The 14,045-nt window shown below is 46.7% G+C and overlaps 1 protein-coding gene across 6 annotated transcripts in view; it reads left to right on the top strand.

Annotated features, from left to right (window-relative positions):
• Window positions 1-14,045, top strand: part of vwde (von Willebrand factor D and EGF domains) — a 456,813-nt gene that overhangs the window by 261,620 nt on the left and 181,148 nt on the right. For all 6 annotated transcript variants that reach the window (XM_072509130.1, XM_072509129.1, XM_072509127.1 and 3 more), the window contains exons 11-13: window positions 7,524-7,732; window positions 8,952-9,949; window positions 10,408-10,544. In XM_072509130.1, coding sequence (XP_072365231.1) covers window positions 7,524-7,732; window positions 8,952-9,949; window positions 10,408-10,544 — 1,344 coding nt within the window. The remainder of the gene's footprint in view (window positions 1-7,523; window positions 7,733-8,951; window positions 9,950-10,407; window positions 10,545-14,045) is intronic.

Genomic DNA, 14,045 nt, shown 5'->3' with positions numbered 1-14,045 from the left:
GTTGGGGTGGAACCTGACGGTGCCAGGTCCCTGAGTGAGACAGTATCTTGGCAGCCGTCGGGGAACTCAACGTAGGCATATTGAGGGTTGGCGTGGAACAGGGGGTGATAGCGGGCACGATCGCAGCGACTGCGTGGGCCTGGCACACAGCCGCAAAGTGGCCCTTTTTACTGCAGGCTTTACAAACTGCAATGCGGGCCGGGCAGTGTTGGCGGGGGTGCTTCTGCTGACCGCAGAAGTATCAGCGGGGACCCCCGGGGAGCACAGATCGGCATGCGGCGCAGGTGTATTGCGAAGGCAGGGCCCCGTCGGCGGGGTCCAGGAGGGGTAGAAGGGTGGGCAGCGCGGCGGGAGAGGTACGATTGTACGTTGCTGGATGCGACCGTCATGGAGAGCACCAAGGTATTCGTCTCCGCCAGTTCGAGCGTGGCCCCTTCCAGCAATCGTTCTCGGATGCGGTCCGACGCAGTCCCCGTCACGAAGGCATCGCGCATGAGGAGATTTGCGTGTTTGGTGGCCATGACGGCCTGACAGTCACAGTCCCGGACAAGTGGAATGAGGGCCCGCCAGAAGTCTTCAATGGACTCATCAGGTAGTTGCGAGCGTGTGGCAAGTACATGCCTGGCGAAGAGCGGTGTTCGCCTTCTGTGTGTAGTGTTCTTTGAGGAGTTCCATCGCTTTTGTGTAAGTCGTGGCATCTTGGATCAACGGGAACACGCTGGAGCTCAGTCTGGAGTACAGGACGTTTATCTTCTGAGCCTCCGTTGGCGCGGGGTCCGCCGCGTTGATGTAAGCCTCGAAACACGCTAGCCAGCGAGTAAAGTCTTTCCTGGCGTCGGGTGAGTGAGGATCCAGCTGCAGGCGATCGGGCTTAATTCGGATATCCATTCTGTGGAAAATCTGACCGTAATATATTGATGCACAATCAATTGCACAAAGACTAAAGTTGGGTACAACTGTTGCATTATTACAGTCAGATGCGAGGCCTCCTGCTGCAGCTAGCGAAATGGCAGGGCACTGGAGGTCATGCATATTTATACAGTTTTCCCTGGGCGGAGCAAGCCGGCTGGAGTTACCGGCGAACCTGTCGTGCAGTTTCTACCTTACATCTCCAATTACAGTGGATCACCACACAGGGCAAGAGAGCAACACCAGGAAAAGGCAATGAACCGGGGGTTGATCCTCCAGTAATCACCACCTTGACCGCTATGGAAGAGGAGGCAACGAGATCAGCAGCATTCATGGAGTGTCTGCCCATTGAGGATGGAGAAATGGGGGGCTCACAGCTACTTGAATTAGATATTACAGAGATGCATGGAAAACAACAATCACTCATTGATTTGATGTAATCAGTAACTAAAATATGATCATCAACATGATGACTTTGATTCCTTTCTGTTTTCACTTCTAATTCATGTTTTGCATCTTCCACAGGTCTTTCATGCGCCACACAGCAGCTGGTGCAGAATAAGGTTGGGAATTCCTCAGAGGAGGTTGCACGCTCTGTGAAGCATCCTCATATAACTTGTATACCTTCTACAGCTCTGATACACTCACCCTGGTGGGACTCTTAGCTAAGTAGTTGGGATGTCACGTGGGGAGCCACACATCACCAATGAGCTGGAGCAGATGCTGGAGGTGGGGACAGAAGTGGAGAGTTGCTCCGATGCCAAAGGACCCTTCTAGTTCTGCTTAGTTGGACACAAATGCAGAGCTTCAGAGTCATCATCAAAGAAGTAGCAGAAAATATGTGGGGTTCTGTTCGAATTTCCAGACACATTGCTCACAATTGCAGAGAAATGAAAGGAATCAATCTCTCGTATGAATGCCATACTTATAGTCTGAGGTTTTTATACTGATATTCACCTCCACGGAAAGAATGGCTCTTTCCATGAAACATCAGGTAACTGAGTGCAAGTTAGCCCTCAGCAATGGCTTGCACATCAGTCTGCCAATGTAAAATAGAATAGAGCAAAGCCTCGCCTTGGATATTTACTGCCTCACTGAAGTGCAAGTATTCCAGCTATTGGCTAGCAGAAAAGTACGAGTGGACCGTGAAAGGGAAAATGGGTACTCAGCTCAAGGCACTCTCATTCCTCCCCACAACCCTGGTATAATTTATTTTTGAATTTATCTGAACTAAAATGTATGGGGTTCACATGTTTGCAATAAATTCCCCCATTCACAAATCATATCAGGTTCTAGAGATTCAACCATTTGGCAAGAAAGAACACTTTAAATTATGAATTTACGAAGTTTATTAACGATTATAAAGGTAAGAAGTCAGAAATATAAAAAGAAAAGTATCAATTAACAGTAATTAATGTAAGAGGAGAAAGCTTAACTTTAGCAATTGAACACACTTCTCACCATCCTCTCGGACCAAGTTATGAAGTGATGTGTCCGAAAAACATCAAAAACATTTCTCAATATTTCTCCATAAACATCTTTCTGCCTCTGCCTGTCGTTACCCTGTATGTTTCTCAATACCCGTTTTAATAGCGTACAAATTGAAAGCCCTACTGAGCTAATTGTTGGAAAATAGCCAATTGGTCTGTAACTTGTCAATAATAAAGTAAGAAATGGCCGGTTGTTTTTTTTCCGCTAATTATGCATGTTGTCTCAGCTTTAAGACAATGCTTCTTCTCAAACTATGGGCGCGATGTAAGCAAACAAATTCAGAATCCATTCTAGATGGGATCAGCGGGGTCGTTCCTGGCACTTGTAACGCTGGGAACGATCCTGCTATCTAACGGCACTCTGTTGCATACACCCCGCCTCCCCACCCACCCCCAGGCGACACTTAGCGTGTGATCGGGAAGCCTCTTTGAGATCAGGAAGCCATTTTTAAACGGCACCCAAATCTCTCGACCGCGCAACAGGACGCCCCTGCACCCCACCTCACAAGGGCATTGCACCCCTGGGCCTGATCTCTGGAATGGGTAAAATGCCAGCTTGGCACCTCGGCACTGCCAACCTGGCAGTGAAACCTGGGCACTCTGGCAGTTCCAAGCTGGCACCCTGGTGGCACTGTCAGGTTGCCAGGTGGCACTGCCAGTGCCAAGGTGGGAACTGCCAGTGCCAAGGTGTCCAGGTGGCACCAGCAGTGCCAGAGTGCCACCCTGCCCAGAGGCCGACCACACAAGGGCCGCCGATCGTCTGGAAGACCACAAGTGCCTTTCCGCCTGGTCCCCATTTGTGGGGACGAGAGCTCGAACTGCGCCCGACTGGGATCTCCTCGGCTAGGCCTGCAAATGCCAGGTGGCCATTCAATCCAGCGCCAGCATAGTTAAGTAGATTTCTAAGTTCAACTCTGCGAGATGCGGAATACAGATCTCGACATTTTGCAAGAGCTGGTTAGACCCTGCGAGGCACAAGAACAGTCGGGAATCCCGGGAGAGGTCTCTCCCGAGATCTACTGACCCTGTCCAGCCTCTAATTCCAGCGGGATGTGGCTAGTAAATCGTGCCCTATGGACAGGATCTATCGGTTGCGATGCGGCCAAAAAGTAGTGCAGCACGCTGCAATGTGACCAGTGGATGCTGTGTGGTCCCACATCCGGGACCCACTCGGCTCGCCATGCCTAGCGACATCTAATACGATCTCACAAAACTTGGCGATGTGAATCCCGCCCGTTATGGGTGGATCACTTTATAGCAAATCTGCATATTAGAGGTAAAACAGCTAGTTTTACTCTAATATGCGCTCCCAAGATCTAACCAAGGAGTCGGATCTAACTCGCTCACCTTGGAGACTTTGGGTGAGCCCCATTCAGTACTTGTCTCCAGATTGATCGGCATTCATGGGGGTCGCCTAGCGGATTGGAAGTTCCAGCTGCATCCCTTCTGCGCAGTATGGTACCCTGGCACTGCTGGTGGTACCTGGGCACTCTGACACTACCATCCTGGCACCATGGTAGTGCCGCATAGGTGCCAGCCTGGCAATGCCAAAGTGCTCAGATGGCACTGCCAGCTGGCAAGGGCAGTGCCAGGGTGCCATGATGGCACTGCCAAACTGGCAATTTTTGCACCGTGGTGATTGGGCCAGGGTGTGCCCTGCGTGGGTAGGGGAGGGGTGAGGCCGGGGTCCCCCTTGTAGTGAGTTGGGGCTGGGCAGGGTCTGGGGTCGCATTGGGGGCTTGAGAGATCAGGATGCCATTTTGGGGCACCATTTAAAAATGGCATCCTGATCTCGCACTGCACTGAGGAGTTCCAGCATGTGGAGCTCCTCAGGCAGAAAATGAGGCGAAGTGCAGACTCGTTAAGGAATTGCCCTCTGAGGCCCCCAATCTACCCGGATGAGAGTTAGATAGTGGGGTGTTTCTTGGGACTCCGAGCACTGGGAAACACCCGGATAATCTTGCGCCACGGGACCCTATCCCAATTCTGGTAAATTGCACCCTATGTCTCTTATCTTGTGGGAGGCTTGAGTGTCCAGCAAAAATTGGTCACCACAGCTGTCTGCCTTTTGGAGTTGCGTCCCTTTGGACAATGACCTCTTCAAGGCCTCTCATAGTCGAGGTTAATATTCATGTTATCTGTTTATTCTGTGGCCTGAGAAACACACACTAACCTTATTCCCACAGCACTTTAAGAGTCTATAAATAATCAAGTGTCGATGATATCTTTATAATTATAAAAGTTTAAACTTTTATGTTCCAAAGTACATTTCCAGCCTTTCTAACATATCTATTAATGAATTACTTATTCTTTAAGTATCTCACAATTAAGACTGCCGATTTAACTAATCCGGCTGGTTTCCAATAATACTGGTTTAGTTTTTATTAAAATTGCTTCCGTCAATTTTAGCGAAAATGCTTAAGAACATATTAATTCAAAGTACAAATTTATAGTCACAGTTAAAGTAGCTCAGTCAGATAAAAGAAAATTATTGCAGATGCTGGAATCTGAAACGAAAGAAAAAATGCTGGAAAATCTCAGCAGGTCTGGCAGCATCTGTAGGGAGAGAAAAGAGCTAACATTTAGAGTCCAATGACTCTTTGTCAAATTGGACTCGAAACATTAGCTCTTTTCTCTCCATACAGATGCTGCCAGACCTGCTGAGATTTTCCAGCATTTTCTCTTTCATTAGCTCAGTCAGAGCTAGATAAGTGGGACAGAATTCTCCGGCCATTCACTGGCAGTGGGTTTCCAGATGTGTGGTTGCTTTAATGGGAAATCCCATTGACAGTGGTGGGAACAGAGAATCCCGCAACCATCGAATGGCACACCGCCTCCTGCCACCAAGAAACACACAGTTGAGCTGCTAGAGAATCCTGCCCGAGGAGTCCTGCCCTGATGGCCAAATCTGCTCCTGTGCAGGTGGAGCAATCTTTAATGCTTCTGCCACATGCTCCATAGCCCAGAGAACATCAGTCATGAGCATATGAACAGTCAGAGCAGGAGAGGAAGCAGTATGCTTTTAGCTCTGCTAAAGCCACAGGGGTAGCATCATGTTGAAAGTAATCAGAAAATAAAGAGAATGAACTTGTAGATTCAGAAGCACGGTTACTTAGGTGTGTGGAACTCTTAATGTGTCAATTTTATTGTCATTGCTTATGCACCATAAATTTCATTTCAAGTTTCCATTATCCATTCATCTTTATTGCTGCCTCTTGCCAGACAAATGGCCATCAGCCTTGAGGAATATAGCATGACAAGAGTAGAAGATGAGCAGTGGATGTTCGTGAGAAGAAAGGATTATTGATTGTGGAAATACTTTGTGTTGGAGGGGGTGCAGAACAGTGGCTCCAGCATTGGTGTGCCACATGGCCACACTCGTTCAGGTTAGCTGAACCATACCTGTAAAAGCCCACTGCAGGCATCTAGCAGCTAGGTGTACAACTACAGGAACCCTTCCCACATCAGTCTCTTCCTCCATTTCCTGCTGTTTTTTCATCTCTTCCTCCAACCTCCCCCTCCACCTGCTCCCTCACCCTTCATCCTTCAGTACCTGCAGTCCTCAAGAGATCCTCATGTTATGCAAGACACACATTCTGGACCCTTCGCTGGTGCATATTGAAGGGCACCCCGAGATCTGCCCAATCGCAACTTCAACCCAGTGATTTGTTCAGTGGTAACTTTTATATACATGTGGCTTCATTTTTACCATCTATCTTTATCAGTGGCTCCTCACAGGAGTCATAAGCCAAGATCTTAGAGGGTAGACCTTGGCCAGAATTCTCCGGCTATAGGGGTTCTCTGTTCCCGCTGACAGCGCATCCTGCCCACGGGCTTCCCGGTGGCGAGGGGGGAGGCTTCAATGGTAAACCCCACTGACAAGTGGTGGGGTGGAGAATCCTGGTGGGGTGGAGAATCCTGCCACCTGCGAACGGAGCTCTGCTGAGAAACACGGGGCTGGGGGACTGGAGAATCCAATAACCCATTATGTCCAAGGAGCCAAGCTGCTGACTCTGCTGTGGGAGACTTGACTGGTGGAGAAGGAAGACATCATGATAACTTCCTGGATATCTCGCACAAACACATATGACGATCGGCCCCTTGCATATCAGCTGAACAACTGATGGAGTGGAGTCCCTTTCATAGAATCCCTGCACTGCAGAAGTAGGCCATTCGGCCCATTGAGTCTGTAATCACCTTCGGAAAGGCCACTCTACCTAGACCCTGTAACCCCGACCATGGCCAATCCACCTCACCTGCACTTCTTTGGACTGTGGGAGGAAACCAGAGCACCCGGAGGAAACCCCCACAAACACTGGGAGACTTGCAAACTTTTGATTGACAAATACATCTCATTGATCAGATGATGTCTTTATTGCTTCTTTTTAATCAGTCTGTGACTCCCTGCCGCTGTGTGAATGCAACCATTGCATCGAATCCGAGAGCCCTTTCCTTCTGAATGGCCTTATCAATTGCAAAGTGAACTTAATTCATGCCCCTGATAAACATGGCATCTGTCATCTGGAGATGCACTATGCACAGCAGATTTTGAAATCCTGCAGGTTTCACCTGCAGATCCCAGGAAGGAGGTGAAGGTGAACAAATAAAGGACTGTGGTGACCTTGACTGTCCCATTTGGTTCAGTTGAAAGGAGGTCTTGGGCCAAGAGGCTGCAGATGTCAAAAATGAACTTTGAAGAAATTTGAACCTGCCTGAGGCAGTAATGTTCAGAAAACTGATTCTCTGGGAAAAGTCATACCAAATCGAAACATTGGGCCAGATCTTCCAGCTGTTCATGCCGGTGGAATCTTTGGTCCCGCCGATGGTGCACCCCGCCGTAGGTTTCCTGGTGCCGTAGGTTGGATTCAATGGGAAATCCCATTGACAAAGGCAAAACCAGAAGATCCTGCTGCCAGCCAAGTTGGACCACCTCCCGTGGCCAAGAAACATGCTGCAAGGATGTCAGAAAATCTCGTCCATTCTCTCTCTTTCTCTATCCACAGGTGCTGTCAAACCTGCTTTTTTGAAGCATTTTATATTTTTATTTTATGCTCCATAAGCTGATTCTCAAAGCAAACGTATCAATTAAATGATGATTTGCTGCAATTTTGTTTCTCCATATAGATCACATTTTCTTCTGGAGCATTTGTCCGTGCTGATGTGAGTGAATGGGGAATGAGTTTAACACTCAGAGCACCAGGTATAGACTTCCGAAGTACCAGGGGTCTTTGTGGCACATTTGATGGTGATGCAAATAATGACTTTCATAATGCAGATGACACCATAATTCAAGGACAGATTGACAACCTTGACCGTTTCATTGAAAATTGGAGGTATGATTGATGAAGAGGTTTTGGCCAAATATGATGCATTGAACATTCTTCGTCCCCTCATGATTGTTGATCTGCAGTGTGTATTGCTTGGCCATTATGGAACCCCTTTAATTTTTTTCCAATAACTTCAATGGAATGAAAAATTGGATAGTCCACAAAGCATGTATCAGATTCCTGTTCATGCAGTGGTAGATTTGTTTTGTCGATTATGTTAATTCTCAAAACTATGACTGAAATCTTCCCAACAATGCGCAGTGTTGGCTCAGGCACAAAAACCACAGTGAAGCTTCACAGGCATTTTTTTTTGCGCTATATTGAACAGCACTCTGTGAAATTTTAAATGGGAAGTGAGATTCTGTCAGTCAGCTGGAAGGGTTGAGTCTAAAAACCAACAACGCCAAGAATCCTGGGATCGGTGCGCCATTGTTAAAGGGAGCCCCGAGCTCCAAGTTAAACAAAAAGCACCCCCCTACCCAAGACAAACTCTCATAGGCTCAGGGAACCCCTCTGCTCCCACCCCCACAGGGACTGAGACCCCCACAGATCCCCTCCACGCAGATGGGCAACCCTGCCATGAATAAGGAGAACTTCCGCAATGGAACTCTCCAGGGGGCACCGCCGGAATGCCAGAGGTAAATGCCTGGACATTTCCCTCACCACTCGAGGACTATACGTACGTGTGCACCCCTGGCATGGTCATCTCAACTGTTTTTAATTTTTGTGATTCGTTTTAGCATGATGGATAGTCAGGATGAGGTCGGAGGTAGCAGCATCAGGCCCGCTAATATGATCATTTATTCGAATCAGGGTCACATCCTTCCGAGGCATGATCCTGATTCTGTCACCACCAGGGAGTGGGGAAGGTCTCATTCTGAGATATTGCTGGCACAAATCCCATTTTTGGCGCCTCTTAAGATTTAGTCGCCATTATGGGATTTGCACCCTCGGTCAACATGGCTATTAGATCATTGGCCGAAGTAAATGGTAAACTACAGAACATCTAATTTAAATAATTTATTATTTAACAACTGTGTGATTAAGATAAATAAAATAATGAACTAAGGAAAAGAATATGAAAATGGGATAGCCTTAATTTAAATAGTAAATCTTTTGGACATATTTTATATAAATAAAATGTAATCGGCACTTAATACAGAGCTGGTCAGTATCCCAGATCTGTGAACAATGTGTAATGTTGTTTTTGGTTGTCCTTTTGCAGAATTCTGTCTGGAAAGAGTCTATTTGATAAAACAGCACCTTCACCTATTATTGTCAAAAGAAAACATTATTGTAGTTGTAGTTCTCATTCAATTGTGCTGCAACAATCTTCCAATAAACTTGATTCTGTTCCACAATCTGCGGCTCCTTCAGCCTGTCTGGCAAGAGAAAATGTGAGATTTTCCAAATTGATACCTGTACTGGATGTCACAGCAAAGTACATCAGCACTGTTGAGCTGATTCGAGGAATCAGTAGACGCAATGCTCCAAGCAAGTCTCGAGTTTCTACTTTAAGAGATATACATTACGCCAGCCTGAGTAAATTGAATCAAACCGTCCATTTTGCAAGGGTCTCCTATGTGAATCCCAGAGGGAAAACCATGCTGAGAAAACAAGTCACTTCAAGGCAACGCACTAGAAAGAACAAACATAAATACAACAACTACCATCAGAAAAGACATCTTGGTAATAGAAGATGGAAACGGCAAAATTATTATGAATATTTACCAACATTCCCTTTTCAAAGTCTTACTCAGACAGATTTGGAAGGATTTAGTTACTTCTTTCCTGAGGACCATACTTCTGAACTTCATCAAGAGATTTTGCCTTCTTGGCCTACATCTTCTGGACTGACCGAAGCTATGGTCTTTGATTTATGCCAACAGACAGTTGCCAATTCCAGTATAAGTCGAGCCTGCGGAGAGTTACTCGGCCGACGATTAATGGATGTTATAGATATTTGTATCTTGGATCTTCAGCTGAAGGATGATGTCAGCTGGGCAAGTGGAGGTCTAAGTTTGTTAGAGAACGAATGTGAAAGGAAACTTCTGGAAGTTGGGATCCACCATGAAAGTGGCAATGGTCATTTGTCCGGTGTACCTCAGGAAATCTTGTCAGCACTAAGGTGTCCCAATTCTTGCAGTACCAATGGTGAATGCACCGAGTGGGGTTGTACCTGTTTTTCAGGTTTCAGCAGCTCTGATTGCAGTATTTTAGTCGGTAAGTATTGTGGCACAAATCAATAAAGCTTCTAATTTTTTTAACTTTCCTATTGCATTTGCAGTCTTTAGCACATCAATTGAAGTCTTGTGGAATTATTAATAATTAAGCAATAATTGAGACCCTGAAGTTGCAGCTTCTGTTCCCCATTCTGCTCATTGGTGAACAAAACTACAATATGGGGAGATACTGAGCATAAAGGAGGCATCTGCTCAAGTGGGAAGAACAATCCAGTTACATACTGCTCATTGTCATGACCCCCCACTCCCTTTTCCCCCGACCTCCCCACACGTTGCTAATGATGGAAAGTAGGAATTAAATTTATGTCTTTGAAGAAAAAAATTCTGGATGTTTGTAGTTTGGAAAACACATGCATACAACAAAATGTAAGGTCTTACAAGTTTAACATTTTGCTGAGAGTACAATTTGATTCACGTTTTATGATATTAACATCGAAGATCAGCTTCCTGAAATCACAGAGTTGGAGAATTCTGGATTGTGTGATATTCGGCAATATGACTGTACCTCTGTGAGGGTCTTTGGCCAGTGGTTCATGGATACTGCAAGTTTAACGTGTGAAGTCATCAAGCTGCAAGTAAGTAATGTTATAGGATGCAGTCTATACTCAATAGCAAATAAAGTGCAGGGCTATTTTGTTAAATATCTTTTAACCGTCAATCTGCAGGCAATTGGAAATGGTCTGAAAGTTTTCTAAGAGATGAAAAAGTACATGTTTAGAATGACATTAACATGCTTTTTGCTGACAGTTGTCAAGTATGGCTCAGTATTTAGATAGCATTATTTTGTAGCTGTTTAAATTTAACAATTCTCATGTTTTATTCAGTGCAAATGTTTGATTTATTGATGCTTTCATTGTGGAAATCTATTATGTTATACATGTTGAGTATCCTTTATCCGTAAATCCAAAAACCGAACACACCCAAAAACCACACCTTCTCATTTATTGTGGCGCAGTGAGTAGTGTCCTTGTCTCTGAGCCAGAAGCTCCAGGTTCGGGTCCAACCCCAGGACTTGATGGCCAAGGAAGGTGCGTGCATTCATAACATGGTCAAGCAGGTTGAGTGTGTCAACCTATTAAATTTTTCCAAACATACCAGTGGTTGGCAGTAAGAGTGGGAGAGACTCCTGGTCAGCCACGTTTGATGCGGAGTGGTGTCGCTCGAGCTATAAGCCCCTGGCGACAGACTAGCGACCTGTTCCTGGAATTATTATCTATGGAAACAGCCAGAATTGGTGCGTTAGTGCACCAATAGGTGCAGGAAATGAATTGGAATTTGACCTTTAGCACAGGAAGTCTAGTTGCCTGCCTGCACTGTTTACCGTGCGATTTTTGAGATAAACATGTCAAAAAGAAACTTATTACAAGTACATAGTATTTATTATTCGGGTGATACATCTCACGTTTTAGTCATTTTATTTACTTCAGACTTTAGCTAGCCTCGGGTAGCCTTAGGGTATTATAACACAAGTTTATATGTAGTATCTGAAAAGCAACATTTTTAAAAATGTATTTTATTCCACATATACCATTAATATACACAGCTTGGACAAATGTTTCCCCTTTATATCTCCCCTTCCCCCTGATGACAAACAATTCCTGAATCATTGATAAGAGCGGATATCATCGCGCGCAGAACCCTTTCTCCGACAAAACTTCTCCAGGCTCAGAAATTCCTATACGTTCCCCATCCACGCCACCACCTCCGGCGGTAATGCCGACCACCAATTCAGCATTATCCTTCGCCGGGCAATCAAGGAGTCGCTCCCGCCCCCGCAGCTCCAGCATTTCCGACACACTGAATATTGCCACAAAAGGACACAAAGTTACCCGAAAGCCCGTCAATTTCTCAAGGCCACAGAACATATGGGCATGATTCTCGGGTCCTCTCCCTCACTTCTCACAGCGATTTTCCACCGCAGGAAGAATCCACTCACTCGGGCCACTGTCATATGCACTCTATGCACCACCTTAAATGGAATCAGACTCTTCCTCGTGCACAAGGAGGTCGCGTTGACCCGGCACAGCACCTCTTTCCATATCCCCCATCCAAACTCGAAGCCAAGCTCCTCTTCCCATCTGCCCTTAATCCTGTTCACCAGTTCCGTCTCTTTCTTTCCCAGCCACCATAGACATCCCCAATCCTCCCCTCTCCCCACACATCTGGAATCAGCAGTTTTCCAGGAATGTATATTCTGGTAACAAAGGGAACACAGGTAGTTCTTTCCGTGCAAAATCCCACACTTATAGGTATTGGAATCACTTCCCCTAGGCAAGTCGAATTTCTCTCGAAAGTCCACCCACTCCGCAAACTACTCTTCTTGGTGAGTCCCTCACTCGTTCTACTCCCTCCCTTCACCACCTCTAGTACATCTGATCCGCCCTACCAGGCGCAAACATGTGGTTCCCATACAATGGGACCAGCACCGACCCTTGTCCCAACTTAAAGTGCTTCCTCAGCTAGTTCTAAATCTTTGTCGGAGAGACCACCACCGGGCTATTAGAATATTTCCCCGGAGCAAAAGGGAGCGGGGCCCTCAGTTAACGTGGCCCTCAGCCGCAGCCCTTTGCAGGAGGCCTCCTCCATCTGTAAGCAACTGACTCCCCCTTCTGTCCACGATTGCCTCACCTTCTCCACATTGGCTGCCCCATAGTATTGCAGCAGATTCCGTCGCACCAGCCCGCCTACCTGCCTTTTCCTCTGCAACAGTGCCCTACTAACCCACGGCATCTTACCCGCCTATACAAACATAGAGATTAATCCATCAGTCCTCCGAAAAAAAGCGTTTGGAAGAAAAATTGCGGGGAATTGAACATTTAACAAAAACCTGGGCAACACATTCATCGTCATAACCTGTACTCTCCCTGCCAGTGACAAAGGCAGGGTTTCCCACCGCTTTAGATCCACCTTAACCCCCTCCACCTGTCCTGATAAGTTCCGTCTGTGCATCATTGCCCAGTCATGCATGATCTGCAACCCAAAATACCTAAACCGAGCATCCACAATCTTAAATGGCAGGGCCCCGAGGTTCGTGTTCCTTCCTAAGACCTCACTCTTTCCTATCTTCAATTTGTACCCGGAGAAGGCCCCAAATTTTCCCAGCACAGTCATAATTCTTCCCATGCTATCCAATGGATCTGTTACGTATAGCAACAAGTTGACTGCATAGAACAACACTCTATGCTCCCTAACCCCCCCCTCATAATACCCTGTCACTCCTCCAAGGCACGGAGTGCAATCGCCACTGGCTCCGTTGCCAGTGCAAACAATAACGGTGACAGCGGGCACCCCTGCCTGTTCCACTATGGAGCTTAAAAAATCTTGACTCCACCCCATTCGTTCGGGAGACCTATAAAGAAGTCGTATTCAAGCCATTAATGTCGGCCCAAACCTCCTCAAGGTCTTGAACAAATATCGCCAGTCAACACGATGGAAGGTCTTCTCTGCATCCATCGCTACTGTCATCCCTCATCTCAGGCACCCTGCCACTCGACGGGTCATGATCACATTCAGTAGCCTCCTAATGTTACTGGACAACTGCCACCCCTTCACAAACCCTGTCTGGTCTTCTGCCACCATCTCCAGCACACACCCAATCGCCTGGCGAGTACCTTACATCCATATTTAATAACGAGATGGGCCTGTATGAACCACATTCCTTGTCTTTCTTTGGAATCAAAGAAATAGAGGCCTGTGGCAACCTGTCCATCAGCACCCCCCTCTCCAGTACCTCATGGAACATACTCTGGAGGTGTGGGGTCAGCCCCCCCAAAATTATTTATAAATTTCAGCTGGGAAGCCGTCCAGCCCTGGCACCTTCCCCAACTGCATCAATCCCATCCCCTCTACTATCTCCTGCACCCTTAGTGGCTTCTCCAACTCCTGACACCCCCCACCTCTGGGAACACTAACCCATCCAAGAGGTCCCCTCTGACCCTACGGAGCTGGCCCACTGCCTTCCTTTCTGCCAAAAGCTCCCGAGTCGAATATCTACGGTCAATCTCCACAATATCCTCCAGCAACCTCCCCCTCTCTTCCCTCTTATCCTTATGTGCCTTAAATGCAATCACCCCCCC

Source organism: Scyliorhinus torazame, chromosome 6 (genome assembly GCF_047496885.1).
Source record: "Scyliorhinus torazame isolate Kashiwa2021f chromosome 6, sScyTor2.1, whole genome shotgun sequence".
Lineage (NCBI taxonomy): Eukaryota > Metazoa > Chordata > Chondrichthyes > Carcharhiniformes > Scyliorhinidae > Scyliorhinus > Scyliorhinus torazame.
The sequence above is the reverse complement of the archived record's forward strand: the minus strand, read 5'-3'. Positions and strand labels throughout refer to the sequence as shown.